The 22,994-nt window shown below is 45.6% G+C and overlaps 1 protein-coding gene across 1 annotated transcript in view; it reads left to right on the top strand.

Annotated features, from left to right (window-relative positions):
- Positions 1-13,753, top strand: part of LOC120931273 (tRNA pseudouridine synthase A-like) — a 52,025-nt gene extending 38,272 nt beyond the window's left edge. The window contains exons 5-8 of the mRNA XM_040342553.1: positions 2,999-3,130; positions 9,093-9,198; positions 12,141-12,883; positions 13,378-13,753. Coding sequence (XP_040198487.1) covers positions 2,999-3,130; positions 9,093-9,198; positions 12,141-12,832 — 930 coding nt within the window. The 3' untranslated portion in view covers positions 12,833-12,883; positions 13,378-13,753. The remainder of the gene's footprint in view (positions 1-2,998; positions 3,131-9,092; positions 9,199-12,140; positions 12,884-13,377) is intronic.
- Positions 13,754-22,994: the final 9,241 nt, after the last annotated feature.

The raw sequence follows: 22,994 nt of genomic DNA, 5'->3' as shown, positions 1-22,994 counted from the left end.
ATTGTTTTTTTTTTTTTTACTACTAATGGCGGCGATCAGCGATTTTTTTCGTGACTGCGACATTATGGCGGACACTTCGGACAATTTTGACACATTTTTGGGACCATTGTAATTTTTACAGCAAAAAATGCATTTAAAATGCATTGTTTATTGTGAAAATGACAATTGCAGTTTGGGAGTTAACCACAAGGGGGCGCTGATGGGGTTATGTGTTCCCTGAAGTGTGTTTACAACTGTAGGGGGGTGTGGCTGTAGGTGTGACGTCATCGATTGTGATTCCCCTATAAAAGGGATCACACGATCAATGACGCCGCTACAGTGAAGAACGGGGAAGCCGTGTTTACACACGGCTCTCCCGGTTTTCTTCAGCTCCGGGGACCGATCGCGGGACTCCAGCGGCGATCAGGTCCGCGAGTCCCGCGGTCACGGAGCTTCGGACCAGGTCGCGGGAGCACGCCCGCGACCTCACGGCTGGCCATTTTGCCAACGTATATCGGCGTGAAGGGGTGGTTAAAGTTTGCTGCACAACATATAGACAAGCCTGTGAAATACTGGGGGAATATAGTCTGGTCAGATGAGACCAAAATGAAACTCTCTGGATGCCATAATACACACCAGGTTTGGAGGTCAAATGGCACTGCACATCACCTCAAATACATCCCCCATACCAACAGTTACGTTTGGAGGTGGGAACATCATGGTACGGAGCTGTTTTTCAGCGTACAATACTGGCAAACTCCATGTCAGTGAAGGAAGGATGAATGGAAAAGTATTTAAAGCGGGGGTTCACCCTAAAAACAAATTTTTAACATTAGAGCCGGCATACTAAGGACATTTACTTTCGGCAGGTCATTTTTTTTTTTTTCCGTACATACCTTGATATTCTGATTTAGTCCAGGGCTTCCGCGTTCTGATGACTCCTGGACTGGGCGTTCCTATCCCTGCCTCAGGGTTCCGATGACTGCGAGACTGGGCGTTCCTATCCTTCGGTTCGATGATTGACGGCTTGTGAAACAGGTCCCCTGTCGCACAACGCGCGTCACCAGATTTCCGGAAATAGCCGAGCTGCGAGTCGGCACTGTACGGCGCCTGCGCCCTGCGTGTAGAGCTGACTGCGCAGGCGCCGTATAGTGCCGACTCGCAGCTCAGCTATTTCCAGGAAATCTGGTGACGCACGTTGTGCGACAGGGGACCTGTTTCACAAGCCGTCAATCATCGAAGCGAAGGATAGGAACGCCCAGTCCCGCAGTCATCGGAACCCGGAAGCCCTGGAGAAAATCAGAATATCAAGGTATGTACGGAGAAAAAAAAAAATGACCTGCCGAAAGTAAATGCCCTTAGTATGTTAGATGTAATGTAAAAAAAAAATTTTTTGGGGTGAACCCCGGCTTTAAATACATTTCAATGTGTTCATTACTTTTTCCCTGTGTCATTCCATTTTATTACACGTAACTTAATTTCTGAACATATTTGTTTTGGTTTCTTTGTATGTATGGATCGCATGGGTTGTTACCGAAATGTGGTCAAAATTTCATGTCAATAGCACCTTTACAAATATTGTTGCCTAGAAACATGGTGATGTGTACAATATTCTTCAATATTCTTAATATTATTTATTTTACCCGCTGTGTATATGTGTGTGTGTGTGTGTGTGTATATATATATATATATATATATATATATATATGTGTGTATGTATATGTGTATATATGTGTATATATATATATATATATATATATATATAAAAAAAATGTGTGTGTGTGTATATATAATATATGGAACTCCGCTTTAAGTGTGTCCTAGAGCAGGGGTCGACAATATCCGGGCGCCAGGTCGCACTGGCGACAAGAAGAAATTGTGACCTGGCGCCCACGCCCGCCAGTAATTGAGGCCGCGGCCTCAATTACCGGCCGTGGCGGGGGAGGTGGGGGCGCACGGAGGCACAGGATTCTGTGTCTCCGTGCGCCCCCACCTCCCCCGCCGCGCAATTGTGGCGGGTCCGTGACGGCCGGTAATTGAGCCCGCGGCCTTGTGAAGTCCCAAGCTCTTCGGAAGCTTCTGTGAGCTGGCGCCATCTGGTAATTACATTACATTGGCATTGCAGCAATTATAATGCATGCCATTTTCACTATTTTCATCTCCTTTCCTCTAATTGGAACCCCCCACACATTATATATATTTTTTATTCTAACACCCTAGAGAATAAAATGACGATTGTTGCAATACTTTCTGTCACACCGGAATTTGCGCAGCGGTCTTTGGGAAAAAAATACACTTTTTTTTTTATTAAAAAATAAGACAACAGTAAAGTTATCCCAATTTTTTTTTATATTGTGAAAGATAATGTTATGCCGAGTAAATTGATACCCAACATGTCACGCTTCAAAATTGCGTCTGCTCGTGGAATGCCGACAAACTTTTACCCTTTAAAATCTCCATAGGCGACGTTTAAAAAAAATCTACAGGTTGCATGTTTTGAGTTAGAGGAGGTCTAGGGCTAGAATTATTGCTCTTGCTCTAACGATCGCGGCGATACCTCACGTGTGGTTTGAATACCGTTTACATATGCGAACACGCCGGAGCTCATCCTTAATCAGGACACCCCAATCCAGTCTGTGTGGTTAACATGTGTGAGATGGCTTCAGTCTTGCACCACTCTACAAGCCACGCCCTCTGAAATGTGTAATCCACCCACGAGGACTTGGTCATAGAGGTTACTCTAAGTATGCTATGCTTGCTGGATGGTGAAATTTTCATCGGCACTCCATTCCCGAGCACCTGTGGTACTCTATACATTCCCCTTCTTTGCTTAGAGCGGCACTACAAGTATAAGGAGGTCATCGGGACATCCCAAGTTCCATCCGTGGACCTAAACTCTTTTTTTTTATTTTTTTTTATGGAAACTTTTTATTTACATATAAATAAATGATGTCAAATTCAACTAGGGGTCCAAAAGAGTTTGTCTCTACACTAATGTTCCTTATTTTGTTTTGTACAGATGTCTAAGTCTGGTTTTCCAACTATTGAAAATGCGCTGATTTCTGCACTGATAAAAGCTGAGTGTGTCCCAAAGAAGTGTTTTTCGGATTTAAAGGAAGTGCGGTTCCAGCGCTGTGCTCGCACTGACAAGGTAATATATGCGGAATCGTTTCACAGGCAATCCAAGACTCAGTTGGGGTATTAATCCTATTCCACATACTCTTATACATTAAGGGCCGGTTCACACTATCCCATCGCATGTGCTCAGGAATCGCACCGCGTTCTGTGCAAATCACATGCGATTCTGTGTGGTGTGATTTGAGCCCATCATTTTGCATGCGCACAAAAAAAGTGCAGGCATCTTCCTTTTTTCTTTTTCTTTTTTTTTAGCCAAGCTGTATTCGACTCGCATGGGTTTACAATCTCATGCGATCCGATTCACACGTATCCATGTGATCTGATCCTGCGACCTGCTTTTGGGGTGTCATTAACTGATGGGCGGCACTCATAGGCGGCACTGATGGGCGGCACTGATGGGCACTCATGGGCGGCACTGATGGGCACTCATGGGCGGCACTGATGGGTGACATGGATGGTCACTGATGGGTGTCATGGATGGTCACTGATGGGTGACATGGATGGTCACTGATGGGTGACATGGATGGTCACTGATGGGTGACATGGATGGGCACTGATGGGTGACACTGATGAGTGGAATTGCTGGGCATCACTTGTCTGATCTGCTGCATAATGTTGCCAGTCAGTGCCCATTTGTGGGCACTGATTGGCATATATTGGACATATTTTTTTATATGTGGATGGCCATGGGGGATGTACCTGGCCATCCACATGTTGGGGGCTTCCCTGGGGTTCCTGGCATCATCCCTGGTGGTCCGGGGCAGGCATCCGAGGGTGGGCTGCGCTGATAAACAATCAGCGTACACCCCCCTGTCAGGAGAGCTGTTGATAGGCTCTTCACTACTCGCGTCTGAGGAAAAGCCGATCAACACCTCTTCCTGTTTACATCGTGATCAGCTGTGATTGGATACGGCTGATCACGTGGTAAAGAGCCTCAGTCTGACACACCGCACCACGGGCCCGCGGCGGATGTTATCCTGCTGGACGTCATATGATGTCCAGTCAGAATAATTGAACCACCGCCCGGCCGTTATGTTGCTATAGGCTGGGCGTGAAGTTGTTAAATGACACCTGCAGCGGAACACATGAGCAACAGTGCATTTGCTATGCAGTGCAAAGCGGGAAACGCAGCGATTCCTGTGTGTTTATCGCATCAGTGTGAATCTATCCTGAAAGTTGTGCATTTATTGTTTGTTTTCTTTGTTTTTTGCTCTTTTTTGTCCCATTGGGGAAACTTCTCTTCACTCCATGTCTTGAAGACACAAAAGAAAGTGAGAGGAACTTGCTCCAAAGTTAGTGGAAAGCCCTCTCAGGCAGTTGTCACCCAAACAAATGTCCCCATTATGGATATTTGGAAAGAATCCTCACTATGGAATCCACCCAAATTCTTTATTCCATAATCACCAAGTACAGAGTAACTGCAGTCACTCTGTACTTGGTGATTATGGAATAAAGAATGTGGATGGATTGCATAGTGCGTGTTATTTCCACATATCCATATTCTGAGTTTGTGACGAGTGGGAGGTCGTCAGAACCTGCGCATTTTTTGGAGGTTTTCACAGTTAGAGCGGTGCTACCCTGTGTGTACATTTCAATGTCCTCATTAGAAGATATTTCTTTTATTTTTGTTCTGTAACCACTTCAATACCGGGCACTTTCGCCCCCTTCCTTCCCAGGCCAGCTTTCAGCGCTCTTGCTCCTTCAATGACAATTGCGCAGTCATGCAACACGGTACCCAAATTACATTTTTATCATTTTGTTTACACTAATAGAGCAATAGAGTAAACTGAATTCAGCTGACTGACACATTTTATATCATGTTGAAACTAATGATAAAAAAAAAAGTTCACCTTTTGCAAAAAACAAACACAATTATAACAATAAATGTGCATATATTTACAGAACATGTTTTACTTTTATTACTGTTTTTGCAAATAAGCATGCAAAGTCTTGCAACCGCAGTCCAAGGATCACATGTGCAATGCAATGCTCCTGCAGACTCTTCCTTCAGCTCTATGTATTGTGTATCAAGGTAGAGGCTTTCAGTTAGTGCTAAAGGAAATGCCAATGGACTATGAGTGCAGTAATCACTGCACTTGTATTCCATTGAGAACTACAAGTCTGCAACGGTGGAAGACAGGACTTGTAGTTCATTCATTCACAGATCTCTGCTTGGCACCATGTTGCATTCTGCACCCTACATATGAATCTTAAAGGTGAGCTTTAAAGCACAACTCTGGTAAACATAAAAATGATCCCTTGTGGTGGGGCTGTGCTCTCACAAGGGTTAAATGCTTTTTTTTTTTTTTTTTTTAGGTCTAAGGCCTCGTACACACGACCGAACATGTCCGATGAAAACGGTCCGCGGACCGTTTTCATCGGACATGTCTGCTGGGAGCTTTTGGTCTGATGTGTGTACACACCATCAGACCAAAATCCCCGCGGACAGAGAACGCAGTGACGTAGAAGACACCGACATTCTCTAACACGGAAGTTCAATGCTTCCATGCATGCGTCGAATCAATTCGACGCATGCGCGGGATTTCGGGCCGCTGGTTATACGTCATAACCATCGAACATGTCCGATGAGTCGTACTAACCATCGGACATGTCCGACGGACATGTTTCCAGCGGACAAGTTTCTTAGCATGCTAAGAAACTTTTGTCTGCTGGAAACCTGTCCGCTAGGCCGGAAAACTGTCCGCTAGGCCCTACACACGGTCGGACATGTCCGCGGAAACTGGTCCGCGGACCAGTTTCAGCGGACATGTTCGGTCGTGTGTACGAGGCCTAAGGGACATTTACTTTATTCAATCCTTCACTTCTCCATGCTGTTAGACCAGAAAGGTCTGCAGACCTGGGAACGTGGCCAAAGATCTCACCTGAGGACCATGGGAGATGCAGAAAACAAGTGGCTAACACACCTACAAAGGACTGCAATATCCGTTTTGAATGGTCTGATCTTTTAAGGGTCTGCTGAAATAAAGACTCGCCCACACATATAGGTGTAAGGAAAAACAAGCTGCGCAAATATAATGTGAAAATGAAATGATTGTGCTGATGGAGTGTTGAAATCACTGTAACAAATAGGTTGCCCTATTTGTGTCGCATTCTAATAAGTCCCAGTGAAAACGGTGAACAAATCAATGTCCAATTTTCCAAAGAAAGGACGCATCGGATGGGGACCCCAGGACAAAGTCAATTGTGACGAAACGAGGTAGGGTGAAGCGGCGTGCTGACGTCATCACTACATACAGAGTCCCGGAGTGAACGGGCTGTGTTAGCCGGCCGGCTACAAAAATTTCACATGCAATTTTTTATCTTCATATTGTAAGTGCGATTTTATCTATTTAATTTTATAATAAATGTTTACTGGATTACGCTATGTCAGCCTTCTTTCCTTCCTCACTTGGCTGTAATTACATCTGACCATCTGTGAGCGGTAGGAGACTTATCGAGCACCGGAGAAACGATATCCTGCTACATAAACCCCTAGGCTGGGTTAGAAAGCCACACGCCAACAGAAGATCTCTGGTTGGGATCTTCCCTTTCGGTAAGAGGCAGTTATTTAACAAGGTAGAGGATTTCCTTTCTATCACATCACTGTTCTGTGGTTCCTTTTGGTTTGATGTCACCATTTTTTTTTGTAGGAGAGCAGTAACATTTTATTTTCCAAACCACCATCCGATGCGTCCTTTCTTTGGAAAATTGGACATTGATTTGTTCACCTTTTTGACTGGGACTTATTAGAATGTGACACAAATAGGGCAACCTATTTGTTACAGTGATTTCAACACTCCATCATATATGTATGCTAGTGGGGTTTTTTGTTTGAATTTTCACGTTATATTTGCGCAGCTTGTTTTTTCTATATTTGTCTATTTTTGTGTGTCTCGCGCATTGAAAGTTGCAGCATTTTGTTATTGTTTATTCACTTGACAGCGCAGTATTACCACATCTTCACATATAGGTGTAAGGAGCCTGTACAGTTATTTGATTAATGAACCTCTGGGATCAACTTAACAGCTGACTAACGGCATACAGTAGGTGTTCAGCACAGTGCTCAGGCCTGCTGATAGGTCCGTGTAAAGTAGAAAGACTTCAGGGGCCCCCAAGCAGCACTCCAGGCCCAAGTTCTAGTGTAAAAGTTGTGCGCTGTCAGCTTTTTAATGCAGCTGTTCATGTAACAGGAATGTGGAATCTTGTAACTATGCAAAAGATTTAGACGTGGCGTGAATTATTAAAATGTGTTTCTGTTTTAAAAACAATTTCTATGTCTAGTTATAGTAATTATATGTATATTTGCAATGCCACACAATAATTGCTTATTCTCTGACCTTCAGCAAACTCTGTGTGTGGCTGTTATCTTGTCTTAACAACTGGGGGTCACAGAGTAATTGATCTGGGCCACTTAAATCTCCCTCTAGTGGCTAGTCTACAAATCTCTATAGTAAAAGTGGTAATAAAGATTCAACTATTTTTTTTTTCTTAAAATAATAAATGGTATTGCACAGAGCAGCCCTGATCCTCTTCCTTCTGAGTTCCCCTGTTTGCGGTTCTTGCAGCACTCACCACCCACCGCCTGCCAAGTGCCCCCATAAAAAGCAGATTTCTTTGGACACAGGATTTGATCCTATGTCACAGGATTTGATTGACAGCAGTGGGAGCCAATGGCTCCTACTGCTATTGATCTGCCCAGCACAGAGGGAGAGAGACGCTGCTCTCATGCACTCCAATGGAATGAGATCAGGCTCAGGTAAGTATAAGGGGGGCTGGGGGGTACCTGCAGCAGAGGATGCATTAAGGTTAAAACTGAACTCTGGGCAATTTATTTTTTAAAGCGGAGCTCCCCCTTATAAAAAATATTAAAAGCCAGCAGCTACAAATACTGCAGCTGCTGACTTTTAAAATTAGGACACTTACCTGTCCTGGAGTCCAGCGATGTCGGCAGCAGAAGACGAGCCATCACTCTGCTGCCCCCACCGCCATCTTCGGTGAGGGAACAAGGAAGTGAAGAATTGCATCTTCACTGCCCGGTTCTCTACAGCGCATGCGCGAGTCGCCGTGCTTACTGGTCCCCGCTGTGTTCTGGGAGCTGTGTGTTTCCCAGAACACAACAGGGGGAGTGATGCACTACCCGCAGGTCCCCGCAGAGTGGACTCCCGGAAGTGGGTGCAAATACTTAGACGGGTATCTGCACCCCCCTCCCCCCTGAAAGGTGTCAAATGTGACACCGGAGGGGTGGAGGGTTCCGAAGAGTGGAAGTTCCACTTTAGGGTGGAGCTCGGCTTTAAGTAGGTGAACTGCACCTTTTGGTCTACGTTATGGATGCTCAACCTGTGGCCCTCCAGCTGTTGTAGGACTACACGTCCCTTGATGCATTGCAAGGCTGACTGTTACAAGCATGACTCCCAAAGTCAGAGGCATGATGGGAATTGTAGTTCCACAACAGCTGGAGGGCCACAGGTTGAGCACCCATGGTCTAGGGGTTTGTAGAGCCAAGCTATACTCTCTTATTTCTCTGATCTACCCTGGGCAAGACCAGTCTTTTCAACTCCTATTCCCCCCCACTGCGGTTCAGTGGACTGCTTTTGACATCACAATGCCTATAGACTGGCTCTGGACATAAAGACGTCAGGAACAGTTCACTGCTGGAAGTGCGGGAGCAGCTCCAGCATCTCTTCTCCCTTCTGATTTCTTCTCCCTCCTGTGATGTCTTCAGAGACCTGGTATGGTCTTTGCTCGCTCATTCCCCCCAACCCCCACTTTTCTGACCTGCTGGGCTGCATGCTCAGATAAAGGTCTGGTATGTATTCTGAGGGGGACTCCACTCCGGGTTCCCCTTAAAATCCATACCAGACCGAAGCTCGTGTCTTACCAGTGTGAACATGGCCTAAGAGGGTTTAGTTCTATGTTAATTAATGAAACACTTCCAATATTTACAAACTGCTTACAATGTTTCTTCTTTGTTATAGGGGGTTTCTGCATTGGCTCAAGTTGTTTCACTGAAGCTCTTCATTTTCGTCACAAATCCAATAGAGAAAATCAACTCCTACCTTCCACCAGAAATCCGCGTACTAGGTAAAAATCAAACCACAGATCCAGAACAGATCCTCCACTTCCCGGGTCCCGCGTCTGCACTCCTAGCCCCTCCCTCCTGCCGGGTGCCCCCACAGCAAGCAGGTTGCTATGGAGGCACCCATAGGGAATCCGAAAAGAGGAAGTTCCATTTTTGGGTAGAATTCCGCTTTTTGTCAGCCTAATAGACTGCCTAACACACCAAAATGCACAACAAATAGTACATGCACCATTTTTAGCAACACAACACACTGCAATTCATGCCAACCCTCACGGTATTGGAACACGGTGTGAGTCCACCCTCAATGTCCCAGTCTACGGATTGCACTTCTGTTACAGAAGAAACCTAATATAAGCTTTAGGCCCCTTTCACACGGTCGGACTGTTCAGGTCCACCTGTAGGTTTTGTCGGCGGACCTAAACGGCTGCTCCATGCAAGCCTATGGAGCGTCGGATGTCAGCGGTGACATGTCCGCTGACATCCGATCCGCTCAAATCAGACGTATGGCGATACGTCACCATCCGGTCATGGTGGATCGGATCGGGCATGCTGTCCATTTTCATCAGATCTCTCCATAGGAGACAGTGGCGCTCGACAAGCCCCTCCCCGCTCAGTGAGCAGAGAGGCACCTGTCATCCGCCAGCTCAGCGGAGAGATCTCCCGCTGAGCTGGCGGACTCCGTATCGACGGAGTCCACCTCGTCTGAATGAGAAATAGGGGGGGGGGGGGGGTTTCCCAATAACCACAAGTGTAGGAGCCATTCTTCCCACTGATCATCACACTAATTTATCATGAGTTATAGTATTTTTTTTTAGCAGGGGTTCCCTTAGACTGGAAAGTTATTTCAATATTTCAAGGGTTCCTTTGTGTTGAAAAGGTTGAGAGAGACTGCAATAAAGGGTCTATTATACAAATGCTACAGGAATAGAAGAAAACTGAAGAGTTAAGAAGATAAACTGAAGGTTAATAAGATGTTGCGCTGGGACATATCAAAGGAGTCTCTCAGCAGATTGTGGTCAATATAAAATGTAGGATAAGCTGATGGTAAATCCTTCCAATAAAAATCAAACTCTTCCCAACTCTAATCTGAAATAAATATATCTTTTGGATAGAGTCCCACTTTAGTTTTACATCCCAGGACAATTCTTAAGTATTTAGCAAATTTTTCCTTTGGTAATGCCATAATTTACAGAACTTCTGTATATACTCGAGTATAAGCCGAGGCACCTAATTTTACCACAACAAACTGGGAAAATTTATTAACTAAAGTATAAGCCTATGGTGTCCATCTGCATGCCTCACTGTGCCTCACTTTGCCTCACTGTGCCCATGTGCATGGCTCACTGTGTCCATGACTAGACTGATGTTTAACATGCGAGTCTATGGAAGAGGTGCCCGGCTTTGAAAAATCGGTAGGTCCCCCAGACAACAAACTTTGCACACTTGTAGAGGAGATATGGGGCTACATGTGTGCCAAGTTCCAGGTCCAGGGGACCTATGAACGCTGGTACCGGGTCCCCAAAGTCCAGGAGATCAGGCGCAAAATGGTGACTCGAGTATAAGTCGAGGGGGGCATTTTCAGCACAAAAAAAGTGCTGAAAAACTTGGCTTATACTCGAGTATATACGGTATTTTAATTGGGGGTGTATTTATAAAAATAATGCACAGAGAGCTATTTGTCCTGTGAAACTGCATGTACATCCGTCCTGTGCAAATGGGGGCAAAATCACAAGTTTTTATGCTTTTTTCTCTATAGGGCTAATGTTTAGGTCTTTCTTTCTCTCTCTCTCTCCCTCCCCCTCTCTCTCTTTCCCCCCCCCCTCTCTCTCTCTCTTCCCCCCCTCTCTCTCTTCCCCCCCTTCTCTCTCTCTCTCTTCCCCCCCCCCTCTCTCTCTCTCTTCCCCCTCTCTCTCTCTCTCTCTCTTCCCCCCCTCTCTCTCTCTCTCTCTCTCTCTCTCTCTCTCTCTCTTCCCCCCTCTCTCTCTCTCTCTCTCTTCCCCCCCCTCTCTCTCTTCCCCCCCTCTCTCTCTCTCTCTCTCTCTCCCCCCCCCTCTCTCTCTTTCCCCCCCCCTCTCTCTCTTTCCCCCCCCTCTCTCTCTCTTCCCCCCCTCTCTCTCTCTTCCCCCCCCTCTCTCTCTCTTCCCCCCCTCTCTCTCTCTCTCTCAATCGAATGTTTTTTATTCATACATAAGACCTGTATTTGAGTCCCCTGCAGCTATTACCTTTTCTACCACCTCCGCCTCCCTTTTAGATTGTAAGCTCCATGAGCCGGGTCCTTCTATTCCTTCTTTATTGAACTGTATTGTAATTGTACTGTCTCCCTTTATATTGTAAAGAGCTGTGTAAACTGTTGTCACTATATAAATCCTGTATAATACAGAAGAATGAATCGGCAAAGAACAGCATTATGGCCACTTGATGGAGCCGACAATCACAGTACAAAAGTATTTTCTAAGATCATCATCTCCATCTAGTGGCAATAACGCTGTATTTTCCTGATTCACTCCAAGACCTCCAATCCCTCCTTTGCACTTCAAAGTATTCAGATCGCCGAAAATGCCGATTCTGAATACTGTATATTTTTTTCTAAATCCGGCGCCATTGGCAGCCGAGTGAACCGGAAGTGACAACGTGACGTCGCTTCCGTGTTTACATTCAGGAGACTATATGCATATACTCGGTGGGATGGGACCTATGAATAAACAAATCATTTGCATTTTCATTATTACTTATGGGGAAATTTGCTTTGATATACAAGTGCTTTGGATTACAAGCATGTTTCTAGAGTGAATTATGCTCACAATCCAAGGTTTTTCTGTACTATAAATAGTAAACCTTGTATTGCTGAGAAAGAAGTATGTGATTATCTTCAGGTTATGAGTTTGTTATCATGGCTTACATGTCTTTCCATTTCCCATGCTGACTATTTCTTTTTCATGATCAGACATTAGGCGAGTGACCAATGGATTCAGTGCCAAGGATAAGTGTGGCGCTCGGACGTATTCTTACACATTGCCTACATTTGTACTGTCCAGAAGTGGTGGCGTTTCTCCTGACTCCAGCTTCAGATTACCTCGAGAAGACTTCCATGTCATTAATGGGCTTCTCTCTTTCTATAAAGGAACACGCAACTTCCACAACTTCACCAATTCTAAACTGGAGACCGACAAGAGTGCCCATAGACACATAATGGAAGTCTGTTGCTCAGAGCCATTTCTTCATCACGGCGTGGAATTCGCGCACATCCTGGTAAAGGGACATAGCTTCATGCTGCACCAGATTCGGAAAATGGTTTGTCTTGTGATCGCGGTGGCGCGAGGCCTGGTCTCTCCTGACCTCCTCCCTCATTCTGTGCAGATGGACAAGGTCAACATTCCTCGAGCTCCAGGGATAGGCTTGGTCCTGGAGTTTACGCACTTTGACTACTACAATCAGCGTTACAATGACCGCACATTACATGACCCCGTAACCTGGGAAGAGTTTTTACCTGTTAGGGAAGCCTTCAGGGAGGAGAAGATTATGCCGACCATTATTAAAGGAGAATTGGAAGATCTTTCTATGAGTTACTGGCTGAAAAAGCTTTGCACACATGATTTTATGAATGTTGCAGATAAGAAGTATGATCTTATAAGATAAGTATGATAAGCGTATGACTTATCAAAATGGAAACGTGTAATGTGTGTGTAATTTAAAGTGGAGGTTCACCCTTTAAAAAAAAAAATTCTGACATTACACGGAGTCACGCCATCCTACCGACAGAATGCAGGTGTTTTTTTTTTTTCTCAGCACATACCTCGTTATCACGATTTTCACCTCACGGCAATCCCGCGGGAGTGGGCGTTCCCAAGCACTGCCTGTGATTGACAGGCTTCCGAACGGCGCATACTGCGCCTCACAGGTTGCCGACAGAACCCGAACGTCGGTGCGCAGGCGCCGTATAGAGTCGCACCGACGTTCGGGTTTTTCCGGCAACCTGTGACGCGCAGTATGCGCCGTTCGGAAGCCTGTCAATCACAGGAAGTGCTTGGGAATGCCCACTCCCGCGGGATTGCCGTGAGGTGAAAATCGTGATAACGAGGTATGTGCTGAAAAAAAAACAAAAAAAAAAACACCGGCATTCTGTCGGTAGGATGGCTCGACTCCGTGTGATGTCAGAAATTTTTTTGAGGGTGAACCTCCACTTTAACCCAATGTGTGTGTAAGTAACATTAAAGGGTTAGTTCACATTTACCAAAACATGATTATGCAGGTAATGCCCTGTACACATGGGCCAAATATCAGCTGGTTCAACATTCGGCCTATGTGTACGGCAGCCTGTCCGACAGATACCGGCCAAACGTCTGGCTTCTGTCAAAGTGGTATGACCAAAAGAAAACATCTGCCGATTGGCATCCAATCCGCGATCTCAGCCAATGGCTTCAAGCACTGACCGGTGTGTTCTGGCGGAGGTGTCCCATCCCCTGTCTGAGAACAATAGCTTATATTCAAGGGGTTGTAAAGGTACAATTTTTTTTTTTTCCTTAATAGCTTCCTTTACCTCAGTGCAGTCCTCCTTCACTTACCTCATCTTTCCATTTTGCTTATAAATGTCCTTATTTCTTCTGAGAAATCCTCACTTCCTGTTCCTCTGTCTGTAACTCCACACAGTAATGCAAGGCTTTCTCCCTAGTGTGGAGTGTCGTGCTCGCCCCCTCCCTTGGACTACAAGAGAGTCAGGACGCTCTCTATGTTGCAGATAGAGAAAGGAGCTGTGTGTTATTGGGCGTCCTGACTCTCCTGTAGTCCAAGGGAGGGGGCGAGCACAGCACTCCACACCAGGGAGAAAGCCTCACGTTACTGTGTGTAGTTACAGACAGAAGAACAGAAAGTGAGGATTTCTCAGAAGAAATAAGGACATTTAACCCCTTCCATACAGGGCATTTTCACCCCCTTCCTGCCCAGACCAATTTTTAGTTTTCAGCGCTGTTGCACTTTGAATGACAATTGCGTGGTCATGCAACACTGTACCCAAACTAAATCTTTGTTTTTTTCCCCCCACAAATAGAGCTTTCGTTTGGTGGTATTTGATCATCTCTGCGGTTTTTATTTTTTGCGCTATAAACAAAAGAAGAGCGACAATTTAAAAAAAAAACACAATATGCATTGATTACTGTGTAAATGTGACTGGCAGGAAAGGGGTTAACCACTAGGGGGCGCTGAAGGGGTTAATATGTTCCCTAAGGTGTGTTCTAACTGTAGGCGGGAGGGGACTCTCAAGGGGAGGAGACCGATGTGTGTTCCTCTGTACTGGGAACACACATTGGTCTCCTCACCGCTGACAGGAGGTAGAGCTGCACGATTAATCGCGGAGAGAATCGCGATCTTGATTCTCCCCGCCTGTGATCTCCCCGCAGGATGACCCGCGATTTTTATGTGTCAACGCCATTCCACGTAACCAGCGTGGAACGCAAATGCCGCCGACATCAGAACAGACGTGAGCAGCCTGGGCTTCTCTCACAGTTCAATACAACTCTAGTGTGTATCCATGCGCCACCCAGTGGTTGCCGGCGGTACTGCGTCTGATGTATAAAAAACAGACCAGTAACATGTCTATATTGTTAAAGACCATATAACACCTATGAAAAAAGCAAAATCAAAGTTTGATTCTGCTTTTTTCAAAGGAGTTATATGGTCTTTAACATTATAGACATATCACTGGTCTGTTTTTTATATATTCGTATTTTCAAATAAATCACAGGTTTATTTATTTGGGGGGGGGGGGGGTTTCTGGCAATCAATTTTTGAGAATCGTGAGAGAATCGTGATCTTTAGTCTAAGCAAAAGAATCGCGATTCTCATTTTGACCAGAATCGTGCAGCCCTAACAGGAGGTGGATCTGTGTGTTTACACACACAGATCCACACTCCTGCCGTGATTACCGGCAATCGCGGGTCCCCAGCGGCAATCGCGGCCGACGGGCACCCGCGCCGGGTCACAAGCACTGCCGCGTGCGCCCTAGATCGCCGGGAACACAGGACATCATATGACGTCCACCCGGATCGGCGAAGGCTTCCTTCCGCCGTCATTTCCGTATGGCGCGGTATGGAAGCGGTTAAAAGCAAAATGGAAGGATGAGGTAAGTGAAGGAGGACTGACTGCACTAAGGTAAAGGAAGCTATTTAGGAAAAAAAATATATCTTTTCAACCCCTTTAAAGGGTTCGTTCACCTTTACCAAAAAATGTTTATGTAGGTAAAGCCCCGTACACATGGGCCAAATATCAGCTGGTTCAACAGAAACCAGCCAACATTCGGCCTATGTGTACGGCAGCCTGTCCGACAGAAGCCGACCAAACGTCTGGCTTCTGTCGAAGTGGTATGACCAAAAAATTGTTTTGCCAATTGGCATCCAATCAGCGATCTCAGCCAATCCCCTGTCTGAGCACAGTAGCTTATATTAACTTTGCATATTTACTACAGCGACTTCTCTCGAGCTCTTCAGGTTTTTTTTAAGGACTGAATGAAAAAAAAGTAATAGCATGTACCTAGCATAAGGGGCACTTGTAGATAAAAAACAAACTGCAGCTCTGACCAAAGTTAAAAAATGCCCTTGCTAAAGGTGTAGGCCATTTACATTACCTACCACCCCCCCAAAGCGTAAGCCTAACTGAAACACTCCTAGAGATGGCGTCATCCCTTCATGCCTTGCTCCTTGGATGTTGCACACATCACATGCACACTCGCTCCCTTTCCCAGTAGCTCTGGACTGAAAGTGGTAGATAGTGGACCACACATGGGGGGGCTTGAGTGCTTCCTCCCCAGATGGTGGGGATGAGCAGTCATGGCTGGGAGTGTCTTAGCAACATCCTAGCAACAGAACAAGATGATTCTCTCTCTTGGAGATTTTCAGCCAGCCTTTGGGAGGTACATAAATGGCCTGCACCAATATCGAGGGCATTACCCAGCTTTAGTGAAAGCTGCACAGCTTATTTTATCTACATGCACTCCTTATCTGCATAGGCAGTTTTTTGTGAAGGGTGAAGAGGAGTATAGGGTGCTCTGTATGAGAAGAACCTCTGGTGATGTCTTATAGAATAGGCACCCAAAGAGATAAAAGGGGAAGAGCAGCTGGGCAGAAGCCTAGGAGACATGTTGGCAGCACCTCATGGAGATAGATGTAAACTCTGGAAAAGCATATCATCCATAAGGTTCATAAAGGAGTGCCGTGCATGCTCCAAAATGCGTCCCGCCCAGTGGCGTATCTAGGGTATGGCAGCCATAGCAAGTGCCATGGGCGCCATATGAAGGGGGCACTGTTGAGTGGCTGGGCAGCAAGGCACTTACCAGGGTCTGAGGGTCTCTTCTTCTCTCCTCCCGAGCATAGGCAAGATCTCCTTTTCAGCACCTTTGCTAATGGACAATGGCAGCGCTATCCCTTCTGCGTTCAGCCACAGCCCTCCCCTGTTCTCCCAGGCTCTCCCATTCCATCTGGTCGGATTGGCAACGCACAAAGGAGGAACATCAGTTTCTCCCTCTCCTCTGTGAAAACTGAGGCCTTAAGTGATGAAAATGTCATCACTTCCATTATTGGTTTTGCATTTACCTGGCCTTGGAGGACAGAGGAGGGATCAGGGGTCTAATAAACCCCAGATTTCTCCATAAAGAGGATATGTCACCCAAGGTATCACAAGGGATGATAAATATCACTAGTTTTGTTAGCTGTTTTTTTTGTTAGGGTTATCTGAAAGATGGGTTTCGAATGTTTTGACAGGGGCGCAGTTTTAGTGTTTGCCATAGGCGCTATTTTCACTAGATACGCCTCTGGTCCCGCCCCTCTGACGTCACTTCCAGGGCGTGTGTTCTGTGCTGGTTATGAAAGCAGTCACTTTATCCTCCCCTAAGCTGCTGGCTGGCATATGTGGATGAGAGCGTTTTTAACCATTCTGTGTAATAACTCTTATGGTACTGTACTAAGACCCCCTCACACTGGGCGTTTTGCAGGCTCTTTTGGGCTAAAAATAGCGCCTGAAAAACGGCTCCCCTGCAGTCGCAGTGCGAAAGCCTGAGTGCGATGCAATGGCAGAACGTTTCAAAAGAACTCCTGCCAGCATCATCTTTGGAGCAGTGAAGGAAAATCAATGGGTAGCGCGGCAGAACGGCCGGCAAAGCAGCGCTTTGCGGGTGGTTTTAACCCCCTTTCGGCCGCTAACAGGGGTTAAAAGCGTCCCGCTAGCGGCCGAAAACCTTGACAAAAATGTCGGTAAAGCGCCGCTAAAAATGGAGGCGCTTTACCGCCGACGTTGTCCCCGCCCCAGTGTGAAAGGGGCCTTAGAGAAGCCTTCTTTTATTCTTCTGTTTCTTGGTAAAGGTGAACTAACCCTTTAAAGACAAAGTCCTCTCCATATTCAATGTTTTTGATTTTGCTATTCATGTTTATTATGTATTGATGATAATTAAATAGAGCTCATTTGCATGTGTTCATTTTAAATGGGCATATTTTGTGTGCTTTTTTATGAAGTAAGTGTTAATGTGCTTTATTGCATTTTAAATGTGTTTAACTGCTTGCCGCTGCCCGCCCACCGTCAAATGACGGAGGGACGGTGCGTCTCTCGTTCTGGGAGGACGTCATATGATGGCGTCCCTGAATGGCCTCTATTGCGCACCCGTAGGGGCGCGCATCGCGGCGATTGTGGCTACGCCGTGTTGCTAGGACGCGGTGCGACCCTGAGCCCTGGCTCTTTAACCATGTGATTGGCTGTGTCCAATCACAGCCTGTCACATGTACATACAAAAGTGCCTTGAATCGGCTCTCTTTGCCTCACGCTAACAGAGTGTGGCGAGGGGTGCCAATCAGCAGCATCTCCTCGCAAGGGAGACTTGGGCAGGTAATCCGGGCACTGATCATTAGTGCCCTAATTACATGAAACCACCAGCAGTGTGCCTATCAGTGTCACCAATCAGTGCCTATAGTGATGCGATTCAGTGCTGCCTATCCGTGCCGCCCAGTGCCACCTATCAGTGCTCATCAGTGTGGCATATTAGTGCCTCTTCATCAGTGCCATCTAATCAGTGCACATCAGTGAAGGAGAAAAATAAATTATTTACAAAATTTACTGACAGAAACTAAGAAAAAAATGTTCTTTTTTTTTTCTTTTTGTAAAAAAATAAAAAACCCAGCAGTGATTAACCACTTCAGCCCTGGAAGAATTGGCTGCTCAATGACGGGCCATTTTTTGCCATTCAGCACTGTTGCTTTATCTGACGGTTGTGCGATGCTGTACAGACTCAAAATTGACATCCTTTTTTCCCCACAAATAGAGCTTTGTTTTGGTGGTATTTGATCATCTCTGCGATTTTTTGTTTTTGCGCTATAAACAAAAAAAAAGTGACAATTTAGAAAAAAAAACACTATTTTGTACTTTTTGCTATAATAAAAATATCACCATTTTTTTTTTTTTTTTTTTTTTTTTTTTAAAGCTCTTTTTTTCTCAGTTTAGGCCGATATGTATTCTTCTACATATTTTTGGTAATAAAAATTTCAATAAGCGTATAGTGATTGGTTATAGCGTTTACAAAATAGCGGATGCGTTTATAGCATTTTTATTATTATTTGTTTTACTAGTAATGGCGGCGATCTGCGATTTTTATCGGGACTGCAACATTACGGCGGACACATCGGACACTTTTGACACATTTTTGGGACCATTGGCATTTATACAGTGATCAGTGCTTTGAAAATGCACTGATTACTGTATAAATGTCACTGGCAGGGAAGGGGTTAACACTAGGGGGCGATCAAGGGGTTAATTGTGTTCCCTAGGTGTGTTTCTAACTGTAGGGGACTGACCTAGAGGAGATGACAGATCGTGGTTCTTGGCTATTAGGAACTCACGATCTGCCTTTCCTCACAGAACAGAACAGGGATTTGTGTGTTTACACACACACACACACACACACACGTCCCTGTTCTGCCTCTCGTGCCAGCGATTGCTCATGGCCGGCGGTCACGAGCATCGGCACCCCCGCGATGATAAAAAAAAAATTGGGTACAGTGTTCATTGGCCGCGCAATTGTCATTCAAAGTGCGACAGCGCTGAAAGCTGAAAAATGGCCTGGGCAGGAAGGGGGTGAAAGTGCCCTGTATTGCGGTGGTTAAATTGTGTCTGAGGACACCACAGGTCAAGAGTTTACAACCAGGACACGTGTCTACGTTTCCACTTTTATGTCTACACGATATATAATTGAATGCATATTTTAGTGCACTTGTACATACTGTACACTGTCACAGGCAGACAGATGTACAGTGTGCAGTGGGTATAAAATATTGAACGCTGATAAATAATTAACTGCAGTTTTATGCATTAACAATACACACATTTCAGGCAAAGCTCACTGATGCGAGTAGGGCAACGTTTTTTTATAAATTGTGTGGCAATAGGGAAAAGTGACAACCTTTATTTATTTCTTTGCTGGTTTTGTCCTTGCTGGGGGGATTAAAGCGGATCTTCACAGCATCTGAGCACCACAAACCAAGAACACAATTAACCACTTGCCTACTGGGCACATACACCCCCTTCCTGCCCATACGAGATTTTAGCTTCCGGCACTGCGTCGATTTAACTGACAATTACGCGGTCGTGCGACGTGGCTCCCAAACAAAATTGACGTCTTTTTTTTCCACACAAATAGAGCTTTCTTTTGGTGGTATTTGATCGCCTGTGTGGTTTTTATTTTTTGGGCTATAAACAAAAAAAGAGCGTCAATTTTGAAAAAAACACAATATTTTTAACTTTTTGCTATAATAAATAGCCCAATTTTTTTTAAAAATATATATGTTTTTTTCTTTTCTATTCTTCTACATATTTTTGGTAAAAAAAAAAAAAATCGCAATACCCTGGTTTGCGCAAAAGTTATATTGCCTACAAAATAGGGGACATAATCATTTTTTTTTTTTTTTTTTACTAGGAATGGCGTCGATCTGTGTTTTTTTGCGGGACTGCGACATTATAGCGGACACATCGGACACTTTTGACACAATTTTGGGACCATTCACATTTATACAGTGAACAGTGCTATAAATATGCATTGATTACTGTATAAATGTGACTGGCAGGGAAGGGGTTAACCACTAGGGGGCGGGGAAGGGGTTAAATGTGTATCCTAGGTGTGTTCTAACTGTAGGTGGAGGGGGGGTGACCGATCTGTGTCCCTATGTACAAGGGACACAGATCGGTCTCTCTCCCTGACAGAACGTGGAGCTCTGTGTTTACACACAGAGCTCCACGTCCCTGCTCAGTTACTGGGCAATCGCGGGTGCCCAGCGGCCGCCGTGCACGCACACTGTGTTTCCAGTGACGCGACGGGTGCGCGCGCGCCCTAGAGGCTTTAAATGACGTCCTGTCGGAACAATAGAGCATTCCGCCCGCGGGCGGGTGTTAAGTGGTTAAATACATTTTTATTATTCAAAGCAAACTCCCCCATCCATTCGTGTCTGTACTTTTTATTTTGTTGAGAAATCACTTTGAAAACCAACCCCTAGCATGGCCACGGCCATCTTGAGTAAGGGCAGATGATTCTTGTAGCATGTACTTCCTGGAATTCATCTATATCACCAGCGCATGCAAACACCCGCTAGCAGGTTGCCTAATCTGACAACACTGTAGTCTGGACAACACAGCGGACATCTTACTACACTCGGCTCCGTCTTTATTTTTACAGCCATTTTAGCAATAAAGTTAACGTATATATACAGTATTTCACAAAAGTAAGTATCCCTCACATTTTTGTAAATATTTTATTATATCTTTTCATGTGACAACCCTGAAGAAATGACACTTTGCTACAATGTAAAGTAGTGAGTGTACAGCTTATATAACAGTGTACATTTGGTGTTATCGCTCTCACTCTCTCATACTGGTCACTGGAAGTTTACCGTGGCACCTCATGGCAAAGAACTCTCTGAGGATCTGGAAAACAAGAATTATTACTCTACATAAAGATGGCAGTGATGGCGAACCTTGGCACCCCAGATGTTTTGGAACTAAATATCCCATAATGCTCTTGCATTCTGCAGTGTAGTTGAGCATCATGGGAAATCTCCACATTACCGTGTTAATGTTGGGTGGGTATTTGATTTCATCCGGAGTGGAACACAATTTACACAGGAATCAGTGGAGCCTACTTGCCTTACAATTTATTCGTATTCTGGAAATTATTGATAATTGATATTGGTTAGTTCGTTTTAATAATTTATTTTTGCAAGCGCCATTACACCCCCCCCCCCCCCATTGTCTACAATTGCTTTAAGTGTGTGAACACTATTGGTTGTGGCTGCTGCATTATTAGTTACATTTAGTGTTATTTATTTATTTATTTTAGCTTTGTGTGCCCTTGTTAGGTTTGTTTCGTGCATTAGTTCCCCCCTTGTTTATCATGGGAAATGTAGTTCCAAAACATCTGGGGTGCCAAGGTTTGCCATCACTGGCCTAGGCTATAAGAAGATTGCCAAGACCCTGTAACTGAGCTGCAGCACGGCGGCCAAGACCATACAGCGGTTTATGGGCTGCGTTGATAGGCGCTGGTAGGCTGCATTGATGGGCACTGGTGAGGCTGAATTTGATGAGCGCTGATGAGGCTGCATTTGATGGGTGCTGGTGAGGCTGCATTTGATGGGTGCTGGTGAGGCTGCATTTGATGGGTGCTGGTGAGGCTGCATTTGATGGGTGCTGGTGAGGCTGCGTTGATGGGCACTGGAGAGGCGGCATTTGATGGGTGCTGGTGAGGCTGCATTTGATGGGTGCTGGTGAGGCTGCATTTGATGGGTGCTGGTGAGGCTGCATTTGATGGGTGCTGGTGAGGCTGCGTTGATGGGCACTGGAGAGGCGGCATTTGATGGGTGCTGGTGAGGCTGCATTTGATGGGTGCTGGTGAGGCTGCGTTGATGGGCACTGGAGAGGCGGCATTTGATGGGTGCTGGTGAGGCTGCATTTGATGGGTGCTGGTGAGGCTGCATTTGATGGGCGCTGGTGAGGCTGCATTTGATGGGTGCTGGTGAGGCTGCATTTGATGGGCGCTGGTGAGGCTGCATTTGATGGGTGCTGGTGAGGCTGCGTTGATGGGCACTGGAGAGGCGGCATTTGATGGGTGCTGGTGAGGCTGCATTTGATGGGTGCTGGTGAGGCTGCATTTGATGGGTGCTGGTGAGGCTGCGTTGATGGGCACTGGTGAGGCTGCATTTGATGGGTGCTGGTGAGGCTGCATTTGATGGGTGCTGGTGAGGCTGCATTTGATGGGTGCTGGTGAGGCTGCATTTGATGGGTGCTGGTGAGGCTGCATTTGATGGGCGCTGGTAGGCTGCATTGATGGGCACTGGAGAGGCGGCATTTGATGAGCGCTGGTGAGGCTGCATTGATGGGCGCTGGTGAGGCTGCATTGATGGGCGCTGGTGAGGCTGCATTTGATGGGTGCTGCATTAAAAAGGTGGAGTATTACATGGGCAGGAAAAAGGGGTGGAGCCAAGATGAGGTTTCGCCTAGGGTGTCAATCCTTGCACCAGCCCTGTGTGCAGACTATAACATTTTTGTCGGATGTGAACTCAATGTCCGATTTTCGTTTCAATAGTACAGTTTTCGTACGAAAAACATCGTAAGAGCAAGACTACGCATGCTCAGAAACAAAAGAATACATACAGAACTATTCAACACATTACGTCACTTCTGACGTTCTATTCTGTCGTCTGAGAATTTTCGTCTTGTGAGTAATCTCTTCACTCTCGACACGAGACTAGCATGCCACAAAAAACGGACGAACGCTTGTCCGAAA

This window comes from Rana temporaria, chromosome 3, assembly GCF_905171775.1.
Source record: "Rana temporaria chromosome 3, aRanTem1.1, whole genome shotgun sequence".
Classification (NCBI taxonomy): domain Eukaryota; kingdom Metazoa; phylum Chordata; class Amphibia; order Anura; family Ranidae; genus Rana; species Rana temporaria.
Note: the sequence above shows the minus strand (reverse complement) of the source record. Positions and strands in the feature narration are given on the sequence as shown.